Source organism: Macaca fascicularis, chromosome 4 (genome assembly GCF_037993035.2).
Source record: "Macaca fascicularis isolate 582-1 chromosome 4, T2T-MFA8v1.1".
Classification (NCBI taxonomy): Eukaryota; Metazoa; Chordata; class Mammalia; order Primates; family Cercopithecidae; genus Macaca; species Macaca fascicularis.
In genome coordinates this window covers 160,875,697-160,895,482 of record NC_088378.1, presented here as the reverse complement: position 1 = coordinate 160,895,482, position 19,786 = coordinate 160,875,697, and the positions used below count along the sequence as shown (strand labels likewise).

Sequence of the window (19,786 nt, the reverse complement as noted above, 5' to 3'; positions counted from 1 at the left end):
TAAAAAAATACACATTTTCCTCCTTACCCCTTTTTTGGTAGTTTTGCTTATGGGTATATGGTATATGGTCTAGAGATGATCTTGATATTAATCTGCAGATTCCACAATCTCAAAAATAAGAGGAACTTGAAGAGGTTACCTCCATTGTTCTGTTTTCTGTTTATCAGAGACTCTCAGAGATGATGACTGTGTTATAGTCTCATGAAGTAACTCATTCTAAAGCTTCACCATCAGTTCGTATCTCCTGACTTTGATGCTCTGGGGTGTTCCAGTTAGTAGCATCTTCTGGTATGCTCAGGATTGGTTAAGAGACTTCTTTCTTGAATATTTGATATTATAACTCTTTCTAAATAGATTAGAATGATGAATATAAAATTTAATAATTATTTGGACAATGGGAGGGGAGTCGGTAGAATCCTTTCTGATAATCAGTGATCATACAGTAATTGTAAAATGTGAAGAATATTAGGTTTAGAGTACATAAGTCCCTGAGGCCAGCATGTTGAGTTGTCACATCGCTTTAGTGTGAGAAGGAAGGCATCTAGGTAATCAGATTGATTCTGATTGTTTCAAACCAAAATGCTGCTGTCCTGTAAGGGGCCTTTGGTCTGAGAGTGTTTGTCAGTGTCAATATTGCCAGTGATTTGGAAAAAAAAAAATGTGTAAAATTTATATATACTGCATTTATAAAGTGCTTAGTGGTAATTCTGACAATGTTAGTGTTTAGAAAATAGCATTCACCCAGTCATGTGTTTAGAGAAATAGAAATTGTCAAAAGAAAGTTAAAGAAAGCAGTTGATTATGTCATTTACATTTTAGTTCCACCCCCCAGTTGGCTAGCTCTTTTGAAGTTGACTCTTAAAATCCTAGAATCATTGATCTTGCAGCTGGAAGGAACCTGGAGAGCATTGGTTCAAAATGTGTTTTTTGTTGTTGTTGTTGGAACAAATATTGTGCTAGATATTAGAGATATAAAAATGAATAAAATATGGCTCTTGCCTAAAGTCTAGCCTGAAAGACAGACAACCTGAACAACTACGTTACTTTGGGGTAGTAAGTTCTGGAATGGGACCTTTAGGCAGGGGGTAGATTTTCCACGTTTCCTGGGTGTGGCTCCAGCAGCTTGGGCAAGCAGCCAGGTGCAAACAGCTCCGTAATGGTGATGGCATTGCTGGAACTAGACCCCTGGTCTCTTGATACAAGTCACATGGGACTGACCTAGTAAACTTCGCAAAAGAAAATTTTACCAGGCATGCATGTATGCATGTAAATATATATGTAAGTATGTACATATGTATTGATTTAGTACCTTGCTCTGTGCAGTTAACAGCTTCTTTATGTGAGACGCATAGACATAGACATTCATGCTTTTTTTTTTTTTTTTCTTTTTTGGAGACAGAGTGTTACTCTGTGTGTTGCCCCGGCTGGAGTGCAGTGACACAACCTTGGCTCACTGCAACCTCCACCTCCCAGGTTCAAGCAATTCTCCTGCCTTAGCCTCCCAAGTAGCTGGGATTACAGGTGCCCACCACTGTACCTGGCTAATTTTTGTATTTTTAGAATAAATGGGGTTTTGCCATGTTGGCCAGGCTCGTCTCCAGCTCCTGACCTCAAGTGATCTGCCCGCCTCAGCCTCCCAAAGTGCTGGAATTACAGGTGTGAGCCACCGCACCCAGCTGACATTCATACTTTCTTATCCTATGTTTTTTGGGGGGCGGGGTACAGAGGTTGGGTGGGGATTCCCGCTAAACATTTAGAACCAAAAGCAATGAATAATTTGAGTAAGCTTAAATGGGATTGTGTTCTTGTGTTATCTAAAACACTATACTCTAACCCTAAACCTCAGGATAAAGGCTTAGATTCTTTTCTTGTTACTGGGTCCATGATCTTGTCTGCTTCTCCTGCCATATCCCTCTGGTGGTGCTCCTTGCATTGCCACCTACCTGCGGTTCTCCTTGCCTACTGTACTGTTTCTAACCATCATGCTTCGTCCTGAGTCTCTTGAGTCTTTTTTCTGCTGTGGACTGAAACTTTATCTTGAGATTCACCTCCTGTCCCTCTGGGAAGCCTCCCGGAACATCAGCTGGGATGAGTTGGGACTGCTTGAGGTACAGCTCCCGCCGCCTCTGAGAGTCCCTCCATGAAAATGCCTCATGTCCGTATGTCCCTAAACTGTAGGGTACATAGCATGTTGGTAGATACTTAGTAAATGTTTTGCTGAAGAATTCAAGTTTTTAAATTGTCCTTTTCATCAGACAACTAAAAAATGTGTATGCGTATACATATATACATGTATATGTAGTTTTTAATGTTCTGATTATTCTCTTATATTGTTTTTCATGTAAACATAACTGTTTTGGATTTCAGTTTATTTTTCCTTGGGAGAATACATGTTTTGGGGGATATTCAACCCACCACATTTATATTGTTCACCAGTAGTATCTTGTTCCAGGCTATTTCAATTGGAATTCTTATTATTAGACCATCACATGTTTATAACCACTTACAGAATTTGATACTTTGGTGCATCCCATGGATTAAAACATACTTTAAAATCTGACATCTATATATTAAACAGTTATTGTAATCATGATTTGGTTAATGGGGATTGACATCTGCTTTCCAATCTCTGTAGCCACATGAAGTGTAAGCTAGCCATTGTATTTGCTTCTTTAAATGTATATCTAGGAAATAAAACTTTAGACAATTACAGTATAAACTAAACCTGATGACAGGTGAATAGTGAATGATAATCTGTTCAGTTTTTCCCTCCTGTAGAACTATTAATAGATAGTTGACTATTTCGTTTAAAAGTAAAAATGTTTTTTTAAAACCTTGACTTTTCTAAATAAATGAGAATCTGCAAAAGTAACAATGCATATTAAGCACTGATTGTTTCTTGAGCGTCATAATGAATGGCCTCTCTCTGTTGTTTTTAAGAAAGCCAAATTACAGGATGGTTAATACCTTAAAGGACTCAAATACTAGGATGCCCAGACATAAAGGGGGCTTGCTGAGATACTGTGTCGGTAAATGAAGCTCAGCAAATCATAATCGTCTTTGGATTCTCAGTCATGTTATGTAAGTGGTCACACAGATGGATTTTTAACTCTGATTTTCCTAAGTTGCTTTCCTAGCCATTAAATGGTTGCGAAGGTGCTCTCAGATGCAGAATAAGAAGAATGCATTACTGTGACTTTAAGAAGGAAATTAAGTAGGGAGGGAAAATGGGGATGTTGTGACTGCTGACATTTGTGGCCTCCTTTCATTTGCGTAAGAGGTGGACTGGCTTCTCTGTGGCTGCGGTTGCCATGGAGAGGTAGTGGGGGAGGACTTCCAGGAGGCAGCCCATGAGCGAGAGTCTGCTTTAGAGCTGCTCCTAAATGTGATGTGAAGGGGCAGGGAGCTCAGGTGTGCCGCGGCGGCACAGATAATGGGGATGGCCGACCTGTCATGGCTGGTAACGTGACTGTGCACATACCCCTGGGTGTGACGGATATGTTTGTGCAAGTGCCTGTGGATTCTCTATGTGAAATGAAAGGATTGTAATGTTGTATGTGTTCCCACCCTTTGATGTGATTTCCTACACTTGATGTGATTTGATGAAAAGAGTTTAAACAATTAAACCAGTGTACACCCTGGTTATAAAAAGAGACTAACTTCAGTCGGCATGTTTGCATATAAGTAAATGAAATCAGCAGCAGGTCAAATACATTATTGTGGAACTAATACACTTGGAAAAATCTAATATGGTAGGTTAAACTGTAACCAGAAATGACTGTGTTACTACCTAGTAGTATTATATAGATATTATAGAGTAGTGTAAATGGCTAATAGAAGAAAAATGAATCAATGAAAGTTATAAGATTTTTTCCTGCATAAAATGTAGAAGAAAATCACTTGCATGTTTTGTAGATAAAATGCTTATATCTGAAGAGATACATTTTGAGAATTTTAATCATTGTTATTAGTATATTTTATTGGAAATACTTTTACATCAAATAGAGAATTGCTAACAAGTTTATAGTATGATCATTTTATGGCTTTTGTTGACATAAGTGGTAAATTGGATATGATGATTATATTTGTCTTTTGTTTTCTTGTGGATATCATTGTGGATATTGCCTTTGTTTAAAAATTGATGTGATTGGTAATTTTAACTTACACATCAAGCTACTGTCGAAAGAAATTTTTTAAGTAAAAATCTGTTTCTCATGAGGAAATCATATCATGTATTAAATTTACCAAATATAAAGAAACTTATTTGACTTCTTAGTTTTCTGATGAAATTTGAATGAGAGCCAAATATTAATATTTTTTTATAGTAGAGTAAAAAATAGTTTAGGTGAAATAATACATTGTAAAGTTGTTAGTCATTGACTACTTAATGCATATTACAACTTAAAGAATAACTAGTTGCTTAAGTCTGTGAAATAAATGCCAGATCTTTTCTTTTTAAAAATATAGTGTTAGGTAAAATCTAGGTGATAGTGTTACATAGTGCCACTGAACAAATTTGTAGAATGTGCAAATTTATTATGGAATTTACTTAGAAATTATTACATTAAGTTAAAGTATTTCAGAAATTACTTAACACATATTAGAGATTATACATATAAAACTATTCCTTTAACGTTAACCTTATTCGGCTTCCTAAAAGCTTCCATTTCTTTTTTATTTGGAATGTTGTATATTAAACTAAATTTCTTTACTCTTTGAGTATGATATTTAAATGTATAAACATTTATGAGTTATTAGGTACAGATATTGATGTAATTAAACATTTCATTATTTTTCTTAATTTTTAAATTAATTCTAAGTTACATCTTTTCAGCAAGGAAGCCAAAATTGGTTGTTTTTTTTTTTCAATTACTCATGCACGTCAAAAGGCTATGGGGAATAAAATATTTGAGTATTTATTAGATAATAATAAGTAATCATTAATGAGTGCCAACTACATGTCGAGTGCTACTCTAAATATTCTTGTTTTTTCTGAATCTCATGCAACTTTGTGAGGTAGGTACTATTTTCTAACCCATTACAGATGAGGTAACTTAGATTTGGATTGTAAAGTAACTTGCTCAATGTCATAAAGATAAGAAAGGGATAGACCAGGATTTGAACTGAGAGAAATTTTTAACACCCACGCATTACTGTTTTTTTGCATATTAAAAGTATAGTGTAATCTGGCACAGTGGGAAAAGCTTTCTGTTCAGGTGTCCTGGGATGGAATCCCAGCTTTCCGTGTCTTAGCTGAGTGACCAAAGTTACACCTCTTCATGACTTAGTTTTCTCATAGGTACTTACTAGAAGAATACATGTGAGTACTTTTATTCTAGCGCTAAACGTGAAGATTCCCCCTTTAGTAGTAGTTATTGCTAACTTGTATCATTATTCATGATTTTAAAACATGCTAATCTAAATTATGTTTTACTCTCTTTGGAAACAGTTAATAGAATAAAAGGAGGAATAAAGAGGATATGATTAAAGTAATATTGAATGCTTTTTCAGTTATCATTAAAATATTTATTGATTTCTAGCAGAGTTTCTCAGTCTGAGCTCCATTTATGATTGGGCCTGGATAATTCTTTGTCTTGGGTGCTGTCCTGTGTGTCACAGGATATTGGACAGACTCCCTGACCTGTACCCACTAGATGCCAATTGCAATCTTTCTCCCTCAGTTGTAACCCAAGATACCTCCAGGCATTGCCACATGCGGGGGGCAAAATCACCCCAACCTAAAAACCACTAGTGGAGTTATATGGCATTAAACAAGATTGGGGTGAGGACATTGGTGGAAAGGGCTAAGATGAAGATGCTCTAAGATAGGGAGGGAGGAGCTGGCTCTTGTTGGCAGGTGTGGCTGCACACGGAATGTGGGTTGGAAGGCAGGGAAGGGCAGGAGCAGGTGCGATGCAGAGGACTGAAAAGAGGCAGAGGCGGAAGTCTTGAGGAGAGGAGGGGCTTGGGTCTGGGTGGCTGAAGTGGGCAGCTTGAAGAGGTTTTTGAAGGAAGAATCAGAGGACTTGGGGATTGCCAGAGTATTACACATTTGCCAGCATGGAATAAAGAACAGTGAAGGTTTTGAGAGGTGGTCACTGGACAATCTGCAAGACTGACTCTCCAACCAAGTGGCACCTCCTGTGTGCCAGCTTCACCATGCATGAGATTCACATATGTTTCTTAGCAGTGGTAAAAATCATTGCATGTCCTAGACCTTCCTGAGCACTGCAAACCTTGGGTCTTAAGTCTGGGACTGCCAAGTGACTCCCACATTTAAAACTTCCATGATTTGCCTTGGTTTGAAGATTAGGTGTGATCTTGGGAAAGGAGAGATCTCAGATTTTGGCGAGGAGCATGCCTTGGTACAATATATAATATTCCCTCTTCCTGGATTCTTGCCCCGCTGCTGGCTCCTACCCAGGTTTCTGGCCTTGACCCTGGAGCTTTCTTCTCTAATGCATCTACTTGTAAAGTAAATAATTCATTGGACACCAAATAATTTTTTTTCTATAAATTGATTGTGACTCAATGTTTTTGAGTCACAATTTTGAGGTTCACAGATTTCTGGAAGCAGTGCATCCCTATAGTGGGAACAGCCTATGTACCATAAATTTTGTAAATGGTAATGACTAAAGTATTCCAGACTCTTTCTGTGGTACAACATTCAGGGAAACCAGATGAAATTACTTTCTGTCTCAGCAAATAACCTCGGCAGGCTGTTTTGGGAGCTATTTCAATAAGGTCATCGTAAGCAAAACTTAATGATCGTTTGTTAACAGCCGTGGGTGACATCACCACGAATTGTCATTGCAACTTAAATGATAGTATTATAAGGCACTTTTAGTGTTCATTATTTCAGTAGTGGTGATAAAACCTTTTTTTATTCTGCAAAATTATGTTGGTGAAATTGTATGTATCTGCATGTATGTGTCTGTCTGTGATTTCTACCATAGTAAAATGAAACTTCAGTTTTGAGCCTGAACTGAGAACTCTTGGTTCTTAGGTCTAGCATAGGAGAAGACAAAAGGGAAGAGAAGGGAGAGGCTACCTTTCCTGACAGCTTCTTGGAGTTTTCATTTTTTGTGTGTCCACTCCCCACCCCATATACACGCACGTTCCCAGTACACTTCTGTTGATCAGTTATTGGCTGCTCTGTTTTTCCCTGCAAAAGGAATTTTTCAATTTGATTTTCCATCCCGACTTCCCAGTGGGCCTTCATGAAGCAGTGAAGACATTTTCAGTATGTTCTTTCCCTCCCACAGACGTGAATCCAGCCATATTGAGTACATCCTGTGTTTCTAGGGCTGTACAAATCCTGTGGGTTGGCTCTTCTATCTTCAGGTAGCTGAAACATCTCAGATGGAAAAGAGATTCACACATAATAGATCATTTAAGGCCCAAATAAGACCTAAATCATGTTGGACAAATTGGATACAACTAAAGGCCAAATTGTATGAACTAGATAAAGGTCGGTGCAATGTATAGGGAGGCAAGAAACTGTTACTTTCCTGGAATCATTAGTAGGTGTTTCTGAGAGCCGGGATTAAAGCGTGTCATGAAAAACTGGCGAGTTGTGGATAAATGTTGGGACCTCGGATAGCAGAATAACTATGATAGATTCTGATCATGGCGTTTGATTTTAGAGGATGATGCAGACATGAAACAAGCAACGTCACACACATACATTTAACTCAAGAAGAGGTGAGGTGCTGTTGGTGCACACTGTACTGCTCCCAGTTAGTGTCAGGAGAGAGCTTCAAGAGCATGTGACATTGATGCCCACACATGAAAGATGCGAAGTTGCCAGGTCAGGCAGGACGCCGTTTTGTTGCACACACAGAATACAGGGAGGTGGCATAGAGTAGCACTGTACTAACAACTTCACGTTCTGGAGGCAATCTGCCTGGGTTCAAGCCGGTTCTTCCCAACGGGCTCTATGAATTTGCTTCTGTGTGCCACTGTTTGCTCCTCTGGAAAATGGAGGTGAAGGGTGGTCTCCTTCTCCCAGGTAGGTTTTTGTGTGTGTGTGTGTGTGTGTGTGTGTGTGGGAGGATTGAGTGGTTGTTACAATATAATAACTGCAAAGAGCTCGAAGTCAGATTTCTAAGTCCAGTTTTATTTTAGTGTGTTTTTGCCATGATTTTCCTAACTTGGTTTCTATGATGCAGTTAGCTTCTGCAAATGGCAGCAGCTGATAAACGATTAGAAAGCTATTTTTGGTTTGACTGGTTCACATGTAGATGTGAAGTCCTCAGAACAGCGCTCAGCACACAGGAAGCTGTTGCTGTCGGATTTCCCCCAGTAGGGCCTGAAATGCGAGGGTGCGGCTGTGAGTGAGGAGAATGAGGGCTTCCCAAGCAGGTGTGAAGGAACACTGGGGAGGTGATTCTCATGAGAAGGAACACCATGAGCTTGAGGCAGCAGTGGGGGAAGGAAGGCAAGCTGTGTGCTGTGGGCATCCCTAAAAGGCAGTGTTGTTCATTCAAGAGGAGGATTTTCAAGGGGAGGGATTCTTATGCTGGATCGGAACAGATAACTTGTGCTGTCTCCACTGGTTTTAAGAGCTGTGTGCATGTGTGTGAATTCTGTGTTTTGCTGTGTATTTTACGTATATCTTAGGGAGTTCAAGAAATAGTTAATCTCGTTAAGCATCCTAATAATTGCTTGATGGCCATCCCTCTTGTGCTACCATATAATAACTGAAAAGAGCTTTAAGTCTTAAGTTCTCTTATATTTCTGTGTGTTTTCACCATGATTTGTCTTAGTCTCTGTGTTGCAGTTAGCTTCTTAGGCAAATGGCAGCAGCTGATAAATGATCAGGAAGCTATTTTTGGTTTGACTAGTTCAGATCCATACATATGAAGTTACAAGCTTAATTACTGTTATTTTTGGCCAGAGTCCTTGGAAGTGTTGGACTTAGCCAAGTATTTCCTTTGTGAAAGAAATGACACTTGTTCATTGTTTGAATTGTGATGATTTCTCAAAGCATATGAATTTTTTTGATTGCTTAGATTATGAAGATTTAGATTGGGAATTTTGTGCATTATAAATGTTATCATAAATAAATATTTGTTCAGAACCACTTAAATGTACGAAGGGCCCAATATTGTCATTATCTTCTCTGAGCTATTTTTTCAAAGTACCAGTGAAAACAAATAACTAGAAGGCATATACATGTTTATGTATAATGGGCTGGTAGATATAGTTCAAACAAAGACAGACACACTGGGTGTGTGTGTATATATATATACACATACACTTACATTTATTATGTATACATACACACATACAAAATGTATGTACTGTTATTTATTTAGGCTAATGGCTTTGGACAACAACAATAATAATAGTAATGTGGATTCCAGATAATTTGTTTTCCGGAAATATAATTTAGTGTATTTTCATCAGCAGACTTGGTGATACATTTTCTAAGTATTAGTCATTGGAAAATCAGTTTAGGGAATATATCTCTGAATATGTTGGCTGGTTAGGGTTAGTGTTAGGGATAGGGTTAGGGTTTAAGTTTAATTAAAAAACTAACTTTTAAATAATGATTAATTATTAGTATTATGGATCATGCAGTTGGCTACCTATAAATTTCTATATTTTTTAACCATTTTCTATTTTTATTGAAGTGTATCACTTAGTAGTTACTACCGTTTACATTTAAAATTATAGCATGGAAAATTAATAATTGGAATGTTACATATTTCATCTATTTCTGTGAAACTATGAAAAATTTGTGAACTTTTCTCATGAATTCTTTAAAGGAAGTTGACTCTAGCTGTTTAGCCATTTATTTTACAGAAATAATAATAAGGACTATTTAAACAGTGTAGTTAATTTTAAAGTTTTTGAGCTTGGATTTTTTTTTCTAAGATGTATTTTTCTTGTGGTTATAAAATGTTAATTCTTCCCTGCTTTTGAGTAGGCGCCGATGGCGTAGAATGGTTAGGATTTATTGCATTTATCTGATGCCTAGCTGGAGATTATTGGGTGCCCTGCCTGCTGTGTGTCCACCTCTGTGCTGAGGACGTGGTGAGCAACTCCTGCCTGTGTCCCCAGTTCCTGCCTGTCCTCTCCAGACCATGTACTCCATGGTCTGGGGAGGGGCTGTTATGATGAAAGGAAACAACTGCTCTGGTAGGGACGGGAAGGGAAGTATTAGGTGACGTGGGGTACACATCAGTGGCCCCCAGTGTAGTCTTGAGGAATTGTAAAATGTTAGGGTGTTTGTTGGTTTATTTTGATTATAATTCCCAAATAAAGATTGTATCTGTAGATGATGACTAAAGCTGTTAGATTTTATCCATTGTGTTCATTTTATTTTTCTCCCCTCCACAACCTACTTTTATTTTTCATATCCTTTTTAATTTCTGATTCTTGCTGGTGAGGGGGCGGTGCTTTAGAAGAGATGTAGATTTTGAGATGAAAGAGCAGACTTCTTAACTGACCTCAGAATACTATTTTTGTTTTTTGAGATGGAGTTTCGCCCTTGTTGCCCAGGCCGGAGTACAGTGGCGCGATCTCAGCTCACTGCAATCTCCCCCTCCCGCGTTCAAGTGATTCTCTTGCCTCAGCCTCCCAAATAGCTGGGAGTACAGATGCAGACCACCCTGCCTATCTAATTTTGTATTTTTAGTAGGGGCGGGGTTTCACCATATTGGCCAGGCTAGTCTCTAACTCCTGACCTCAGGTGATCCGCCCACCTTGGCCTCCCAAAGTGCTGGGATTACAGGCACGAGCCACCATGCCCAGCCTGACCTTAGAGTACTTTGACTAACACTTTTAACTAAATTAAAGGAATGTAAAGGGTAAAGAATCATGTTTTGTAATACTTAAACAGTAGTATTATTGTCAGTTAGTAGATGTTAAAATATTCTTAATTTGGAAGGAGGAAACAGGCATCAAATAAATTGGAAGTATAGAATAATGTATTGAGTTTAAGGGAGAATACTTAAGAATCTGACAGTATGCGTATATATTCGTATGTGTACACACATATCTGTGAAGATATATGTGTAAATCTTCACACATATATGTAATATGTGTATTAAGCATATAAGCAAGCAGGCACTTACATACTTTCAGGGAGTTGAGACACCCATGTTTGTTTTTATTTGGCTGTCCATATTTACACATACGTTTGTGTATATTATATATACCCGTGGATTTAAATAAGTAATATATCTTTTATATGAGTAATATATGAACTTAAATCAACTAGTACAGAATCATATACAATAAAAATTGGATGTTTTCTCCCTTTACTTGCCTCTGCTCTTTATCCTTATTATCAGCCATATCAATTTCTTGTCACTTTCCCCAGAAATGCAGCTATGACAGCATTATTCTTTAAAACATGTGTGCACATACACAAAAATTGACTTATGTAATGTACAAAGTCATTAATCATTTAACAATGGGATACATTCTGAGAAATGTGTCGTTATGTGATTTCGTCATTGGTCACTGTGCAAACACTATGGGGTGTACTTACACAAACCTAGACTGTACAACTGGCTACACACATAGCCTATATGGTATAGCCTATTGCTCCTAGGTTACAAACCTGCACAGCATGTTTGTGTACTGAATACTGTAGGCAATTACAGCACAATGGTATTTGTGTATCTAAACAGAAAAGGTATAGTAGAAAAGGTAAAAAATTCATACAACCTGTATAGGACACTTATCATGAATAGAGCTTGAAGGACTGGAAGTTTCTCTGGGTTGAGTCAGTGAGTGGGTGGTGAGTGGATGGGGAGGCCTAGGACATTACTGCACACTACTGTAGACTTTATAAATGCTGTATACTTAGGATATACTCAATTTTTTTTTTTTGAGATGGAGTCTTGCTCTTTCACCCAGGCTGGAGTGCAGTGGTGCAATCTCGGCTCACTGCAACCTCTGCCTCCCTCATGCCATTCTCCTGCCTCAGCCTCCTGAGTAGCTGGGCCTACAGGCGCCCACCACCGCGCCCGGCTAATTTTTTGTATTTTTAGTAGAGACAGGGTTTCACCGTGTTAGCCAGGATGATCTCGATCTCCTGACCTTGTGATCCGCCTGCCTCAGCCTCCCAAAGTGCTCGGATTACAGGCGTGAGCCACCGCACCTGGCCAGGATATACTCAATTTTTTAAAAATTGTGTTAGTAATAAATTAACTGTAGATTACTGTAACTTTTTTACTTATAACTTTTTAATTTTTAACTTTTTGACTCTTCTATGATAACATTTAGCTTAAAGCAAACACACTGTGTAGCTGTACAAAAATATTTTTATATTTTTATTCTATAAGTTTTTTTCTATTTTTAGAATTATTATATTTTACTTTTTTCACTTTGTTGTTAAGAACTAAGACACAGACACACACATTAGCCTAGCCCTGCACTGGATCAGGCTCATCAGTATCACTGTCTTCCATCTCTACATCTTGTCCCACGGAAGGTCTTCAGGGCCAGTGACACATATGGAGCTGTCATCTCCCATGAGAACAGTGCTGCTTCTGCAATCCCTCCTGAAAGATCTGCCGGAGGCTGTTTTACTATTAACTTTTTAAAAAAATAAGTAGAAGGAGTACAGTCTAAAATAACAATAAAGTATAGGAAATACATAAACCAGTCATATAGTCATTTACTATCATTGTCAAGCGTTATGTATTGTACATAATTGCATGTGCTGTACTTGTATATGACTGGCAGTGCAGTGGGTGTGTTTACACCAGCATCACCACAAATACGTGAAGAATGTGTTGCATTATGACGTAGAAGGCCCAAATGTCACTAGGCAATATGGGTTTTTCAGCCGGGTGTGGTGGCTCATGCCTGTAATCCCAGCACTTTGGGAGGCCGAGGTGGGTAGATCACTTGGGGTTAGGAGTTCGAGACCAGTGTGGCCAACATGGTGCAACCCTGCCTCTACTAAAAAGAATTTTTCAACTCTATTTATAAACTTGTGAGACCACCACCGTACATTTAGTCTGTTGTTAACTGAAATGTCGTTACGGAGTACATGACTGGATACTAATATGAAAGTCTGTTATTTAAAAAAATTAGGATTCTCATACTCTAAAAAGTCACTACCCTTTGGGAGGCCGAGGCGGGCGGATCACGAGGTCAGGAGATGGAGACCATTCTGGCTAACACGGTGAAACCCCGTCTCTACTAAAAATACCAAAAATTAGCCGGGCGTGATGGCGGGCGCCTGTAGTCCCAGCTACTCTGGAGGCTGAGGCTGGAGAATAGCATAAACCTGGGAGGCGGAGCTTGCAGTGAGCTGAGATCGCGCCACTGCACTCCAACCTGGGTGACAGAGCAAGAGTGTCTCAAAAAAAAAAAAAAAAAGTCGCTGCCCAAATTTCTATAGTTTGAACTTAAATTGAAAGTAAAAGCTCTACCAGTAGGAAAACACCTGCTGGTGACCTGACCATTTATAAAATTTGGCTCCACTCAACCGCCTCCATGATTTTAGGTTACCATTTATTTCCTATCCATCTGGTCAGTATCTTTGTCAGTTTCTTGCTGATTTTTAATTTTCTCACTCATAATAGTTTTATTTACATAGTATGCCTTTGAAATAGAATGAGAACAAAGCGCTCCCAATTTTCTCTAGTGACCAAACATGATAAAACACAAACCAGGGTCTATTAAAGTAAATGAGAACTTGAGACTCTGAATTACAAATCAGAATCAGTAGGTCCTGACTTGATCAGTCTATAGTGTTGTATTCCAGCATTCTTTTGAAGCATCCCTCTTGGAATAAGTCCCCACCCCTTATTCTCATGTTCCAAATTCATTGTTATGTGTACACATTGACTTCTCATCTCTAATAGACCATTTCTGGTTCTTCCTTTGTTCATGTAGTCGTTAACCTATTGATTCCAGACACTTCCCTCGGTTATGTGTGTAAATTGTGCAAGCTGCTGCATGTACAGCATTGAAAGTGGGTCACCTCCTTGACACTGGGGGGTTGGCATTGCCATCCCTCCAGCCCCCCAGCCACAACCCTCTGTACCTTGTGAGACTCTGATCGCTCTCCTGATACACTAACTCTTCACCATTCTCCTCTTACCTTGTGTATTTACTTTCTGCCTCACACCATTGTTGCACAAATATTGTCTGTCTTTTCCTGTTTATACCCTTCTTCATGTTCTTTCCTCAAAGAAGCGTTTCCTGTCAACCCTCACACTTTGCCAATATTCAACAGGTTGAAAGAGAACAAATTATTAATTTTTTAAGAAGCACTTTAAGCAGAGAAGGTGCTTTCAGTTTTTCAAAAGATTTTCATATCTGATAACATACTTGCTATTTGCTGTGTGTGTTAGAAAACAGATTGGGAGCAAACCATCTATTTCAGTTCAGTTTTGTGTTATTAAAAAATAATCATTTCAGCCTAGTGTTTTAAGGCTTTTGAGAAATAATTTGAAATAATTTAATATTACTACGATTTAGGGTTGTATGAGTTCGTTATTTGTGGGATGACCTTGGGCTTGATCAAGGGCATTTTTAGAGGAGTTATTTTTTTGTAATGTTTTATTTATACATATACTGTAAATGCTTTCATTCATTGTTATTTTTGCTTTAAACAATTATCTTTTGAAGAACTAAAGAAAAATATATAGTTTTTCTTATAAGTTGGGATTTCGCAACCTTTCTTTGTAAGGGACAAGATAGTAAATATTACAGGTTTTGTGGGCCTTATAGTCTGCCGTCTTTGTCACATATTTTTTTGTTTTGTTTTGTTTTTCCAAGTTAAAGTAATAATGCATGGGCACTACAGAAACAGCGATAGGCTGGAGTTGGCCTGTGGACCATGTACTGTGTCCCCTGCTATGATGCTTGTTTCCATCTGTTGTCATTTCCCATTAGCCTGAATCAGCCCCTTTTAGCATTGCTTATAATATTGGCAAGAAATTTTCTCAACTTTTTTCTGAAAATATCATCACTTTGTTTTACTTTCAAAGGGTAATTTGGCTAGATATAGAATTCTAGTTAGGCATTTTTAAATTCTGTTGCCTCGCTGCTTCTCCCTCCCCTTCCGCTCTCCCACTTCGTGCCCCTCCCTTTCCTCATCCCTATTCCTGTTTTAATCTGCTGGTTTGCTGTGACATGTCTATGTGTAGTATCCTTTAGAGTCATCTTCCCTGGGTTCACCAAGCCTCCTGGATCTGCAGGCTGATGTTTTCAGTCAAGTTTGGGGAAAATTCTTCTATTCCCTTTCTCCAGCTCCCTCTTCTGGGGCTTTCGTTACATCTATGTTAGATTATGTGATATGATTCCGCAGTTTGTTCATTTTTTTTTAGGCTTTTCTCTCTATGCTTTGGTTGGATAATTTTGTTGACCTGTCTTCAAGTTCGTGACTCTTTTCCTAATAGCAATGCCCTGTCTGTTATTCTCATCCAGTGAATTTTTATTTCAGCTATTGTACTTTCCTGTTCTAATATTTCCATTGTTTTTAGAGTTTCTATATCTCTTCGGAAATTCTTCTACTCTTCACTCATTCTTTACCCATCTTTTTTCTGTAAATTATTTCCTATATATTATAGTTATTTTACATCCCTTGTCTGCTGGTTCCAACATCTTTGTCTTGTGTAGGTCTTATTCTTTCTACTGCTTTCTTTGTGTGTCACATTTTTGTGATTTGCATGCCTAGTAGTTTTTAATCACATAGAGAACAGTATGGATATGTTTTAGAGGCTCTCTATTGTCATCTTCATCTGAAGATTATCATATGTTTTCTCGCAGGCGGTTAAGTTACTATCAGATTATTTTATAGACTGGTGGAGGCTTGGTTTGAGGCTTTTTAGGGCAGGTCTGTTGATTTGCCCATAGTCTGAAGTTTCAGTGGAAATACAAGATGTTAGCTTGGCTACTGTATCTGGGCAGGACTTGAGTTCCTAGCTCCTTGTCCCCCATATTGAGTCACTGCTGATATTTTGCTCGGTTCTTCCAGTCTTGCTTTGGGTGGCTTTCCTTTGGGTTCCTTGTCTTCTCCACAAGCAGTTCAAATGACAGCCAAGGATTTGAGGGTTTGTTCATAGATTCTAGACTCCCTCCTCAGAGTCTCCCTCTTTTCTGGGATTTCTGCTCACTGTACCTACCTCCTCCCAATTTCCAGCTGTCCCAGACCCCATCTCTGTGTCCTCCAGCTCAGTAATACTGCTTCCTGCCTCACTGTTCCTAGGGGACTGGCCGTTACCCTGGCGGAAAGACCATTTAAATGTAACCTCACCTCCTTTGCACCTCAGCCTTTAAGGGTCAACACATCTAGTTTCTGTCAACTCTTGGTTACTTTCTGGCACTTTCATTAAAATAAATATATATTTTCTCTACATTTTATTGTTATTAGAAGGAGGGTTAGTCTCATATAGGCTATTCTGCCATTACCAGAAGCCTGAGTCCTAAGTGAGTAGATATTAAATTCTTGGGGAACCTTTACCATCCAGATTTTCATCATGTTAAAGGATTAAGACACTCTGGGAAGCCTCCAGAGCTGGCAGGCGGAAGAATAAGATGGCGCTGGGATCCTTTCGGTTGGTGAATTTGGGTGCCCCCGGTTGGCTGGCAGGGTTTGTAGGTGAGCTGGTGAGAGGTCCCTGCACCACACACTCCTTACCTCACTGCTGCTGGGAACAAAAGTAGATTGATCGGAGTGGGTGTGCACCATGAGAGCTGTACTTCACTGTTCTTCCTTCCTTGTGCATTTGTAGAAATTGCATTGTTTACTGTATGTTATAGGTACTTATGTGTGAAAACATTTTATTTGATTAAAATATTTTCATCTCCACTGAAGCCTAGGTTCCAAAATGGGGGATACTGCCTTACTCAAAGGTTGGCACCTGGCTGATTCCAAGGATGAAGTGAGTGTCCTATGCCAACCAAGCACAATGCCTGATGCACTGACATCGGTGATTTCTTTCTTTCCTGTCTACTGTCTTTCACTCTATGAAAGTTGTTAAAAATAATTGGATTAGGGGCTAGGCACAGTGGCTCACGCCTGTAATCCTAGCACTTTGTGAGGCCAAGGCCGGCAGATCACAAGGTCAGGAGTTTGAGACCAGCCTGGCCAATATGGTGAAACCCCATCTCTACTAAAAATGTGAAAAATTAGCCAGGTGTGGTGGCACATGCCTGTAATCCTAGCTACTTGGGAGGCTGAGGCAGGAGAATCACTTGAACTCGGGAGGTGGAGGTTGCAGTGAGCTGAGATCGCGCCACTGCACTCTAGCCTGGGTGACAGAGTGAGACTCTGTCTTAAAAAAAAAAAAAAAATTGGATTGGGAAATTAAGAAAAGGAAAGATTATATGTTTCAATGACCTACTTTTTAAACTTATTTTTTCCATACGTTAAAATAAGAATAGTATGTGCTAGTAAGAGCTATATTATTATATTATTTGGGGAGAAATTTAACAACTGAAAAAAATGAAAATGAGCAGAAAAGTTAGTGTTCAATAGCACCATAAAAATGTACCTTTGAATCCTCGTTCACAGTGCAAGAATAGTGTTAGTGTAGTGTGGGTCTGTATCAGAGGTTCTCAAGCTGTGTTTAGGGGTCTCCATAGATTGCTGCAGTTCTTAATTGTATGAAAAAGTGTGTGTGTGTGTGTGTACGTGCATGCACGCGCGTGTCCGTGTCTCTCCTCCTGAGAAGCTCTACACTGGTCATAAGATATTTTTTTTTTTTGTAGAGATCTTTTGAAGTTCTATTCTTTTAAAAAAATTATCACTTTTTTTTTTTTTTTTTTTTTTTGAGACGGAGTCTCGCTCTGTCACCCAGGCTGGAGTGCAGTGGCCGGATCTCAGCTCACAGCAAGCTCCGCCTCCCGGGTTCACGCCATTCTCCTGCCTCAGCCTCCCGAGTAGCTGGGACTACAGGCGCCCGCCACCTCGCCCGGCTAGTTTTTTTTTTGTATTTTTTAGTAGAGACGGGGTTTCACTGTGTTAGCCAGGATGGTCTCGATCTCCTGACCTTGTGATCCACCCGCCTCAGCCTCCCAAAGTGCTGGGATTACAGGCTTGAGCCACCACGCCCAGCCCACTTTTTTAATAGAAAAAGTGATGGATCAATATTGGAATAGGATGATGAAGATGTTGTAATTTATAAAGATAAAAAGAATGTATCCATATTTTCTTATGTCTTTTTATTTTTTTTCTAGTATGTGGGTGTATGTACACACACATGAAAAATAACCTGGAAACTAATGTGGTAATATGTTAACAGTGGCAAATTGGGATAGTTGAAATACTTTCTTCTTATATTATATATTGTTTAAAACTAAAGTTAAATCTCACTAAGTTAACTCATTCAAACAGAAAAGAGAGTGAAAAAAATTACAATGAAACCTATGTCTTTCTCACACTGTCCCTTTCCTCAGGGCTGACTGCGGCAGTGACTCGTGTATCCTTTCATGCGTACGCGTAGGCACGTAGACACGGGCATGACACAAGTGGACATATACCACGTACACTGCTCTGCTCCTTGGGTTTGGCTTTTTAGATTTTGTATCTTGAAGGCTTTCCAATCTTCAGATTCTTAAAGGGGAGGTCTTTGACCCCCTCCCCCAATCCCATCAAAAGGAATGAAGAACATTGGGCGTCATATTTCTAGAAATTTTGTTTTCTATTCTGTTACCCTTTTCAGCTTTGGTGTGTGCAAACCTGACTCCTAGTGGTAGTTCAGAAATTGTTTCCTTTCCTTTGGGCTCAGATGATTTTTAGGGGCAGTGACCTTTTTGAATGCCCACACTGTGCTGGCCTTTCGATGCTTCGCCTCACTCATCTTGCACTGTCACATGTCATTTCTTGTTTATTATTACTAGCACTACAACAACATGTGATAAGACTTTGGTAATCTTTCAGTTTTTAAAAAATTTCAGATTGGGCTTTTTTTTTTTCTTGATTATGGAAGTCTTAAAATGATTACAAAATAGAATAGTGGAATAAACCTCCATTTACCTATCATTCAGCTTCAGTAATTAACAGTTGGTGTCCAGTCTGGTTGCGTTTACTACTCTGGCTACTCCCACCCTCCCATATTGCTTTAAAGCTAACCTCGGGGATATCATTTTGTTCTTAGGTTTTCATGATATAAGATCCAAAAGATAAGGGATATCTTGTCACGTCATCACAATACCTTTATGAAACAAACAAAAATAAAGAAGAGTAATTCCCTTAATAATATGGTCAAATATCCTGTCAGCATTTGAATTTCCAGTTGTCCCCAGTATTGTAATTTTTTAAACATTTCCTTAGAATGAGGGCAAGTAAGTTCCACCTATTTTGTAAGTTGATGTATCTTTTGTGTTCTTTTGATCTATGGGTACCCTTTCCGGTTCTCTTCTTGCTTTTTTTGCAGGTTATTTGTGAAAGGAACTGAGCTGTTTGTCTTACAGCTTTTTTACCATTGGTCTTTTTTTTTCAAATGGTCAAATATAGAACTATGTTTTATTAAAGAATTTTAACTGATTGCTTTTAAGTTTTTAGATATTCTTTCAATATTATCAGATTATATTTGAATATACATTTGTTGCCCAACATATCTCTGTTCATGGCTTTGACTTGTATGGGTTACTAATTAAGCACATGTTTGTTGAAGTATGGTATACTTTTTGAAATAAAAATTCACAAGGAAAAATAATTCAAAATCAGATAAAATTACTTTGAAAACAGCTTAGAGAGAGATGCTGTTTTAGTCTGTTTGTGCTTGGTATAACACAACACCTGAGACTGGGTAATTTATAAAGGAACAGAAATTTCTTTTTCACAGTTCTGAGGGCCCTCTTG

At 38.6% G+C, this 19,786-nt stretch overlaps 1 protein-coding gene across 7 annotated transcripts in view; it reads left to right on the top strand.

The window, feature by feature from the left end:
* The window catches only part of HIVEP1 (HIVEP zinc finger 1), a 155,948-nt gene that overhangs the window by 47,121 nt on the left and 89,041 nt on the right, over positions 1-19,786 (top strand). Inside the window, exon 1 of one of the 7 annotated variants that reach the window (XM_065544421.2) lies at positions 3,331-3,460. The exons of 5 other annotated variants lie outside the window; for them this stretch is intronic. In XM_065544421.2, the coding sequence (XP_065400493.1) occupies positions 3,454-3,460 (7 nt within the window). In that variant the 5' untranslated portion in view covers positions 3,331-3,453. Of the gene's footprint in view, positions 1-3,330; positions 3,753-19,786 lie in introns of those variants that run through there. One more of the 7 variants, XM_074038867.1, reaches the window with a different exon arrangement.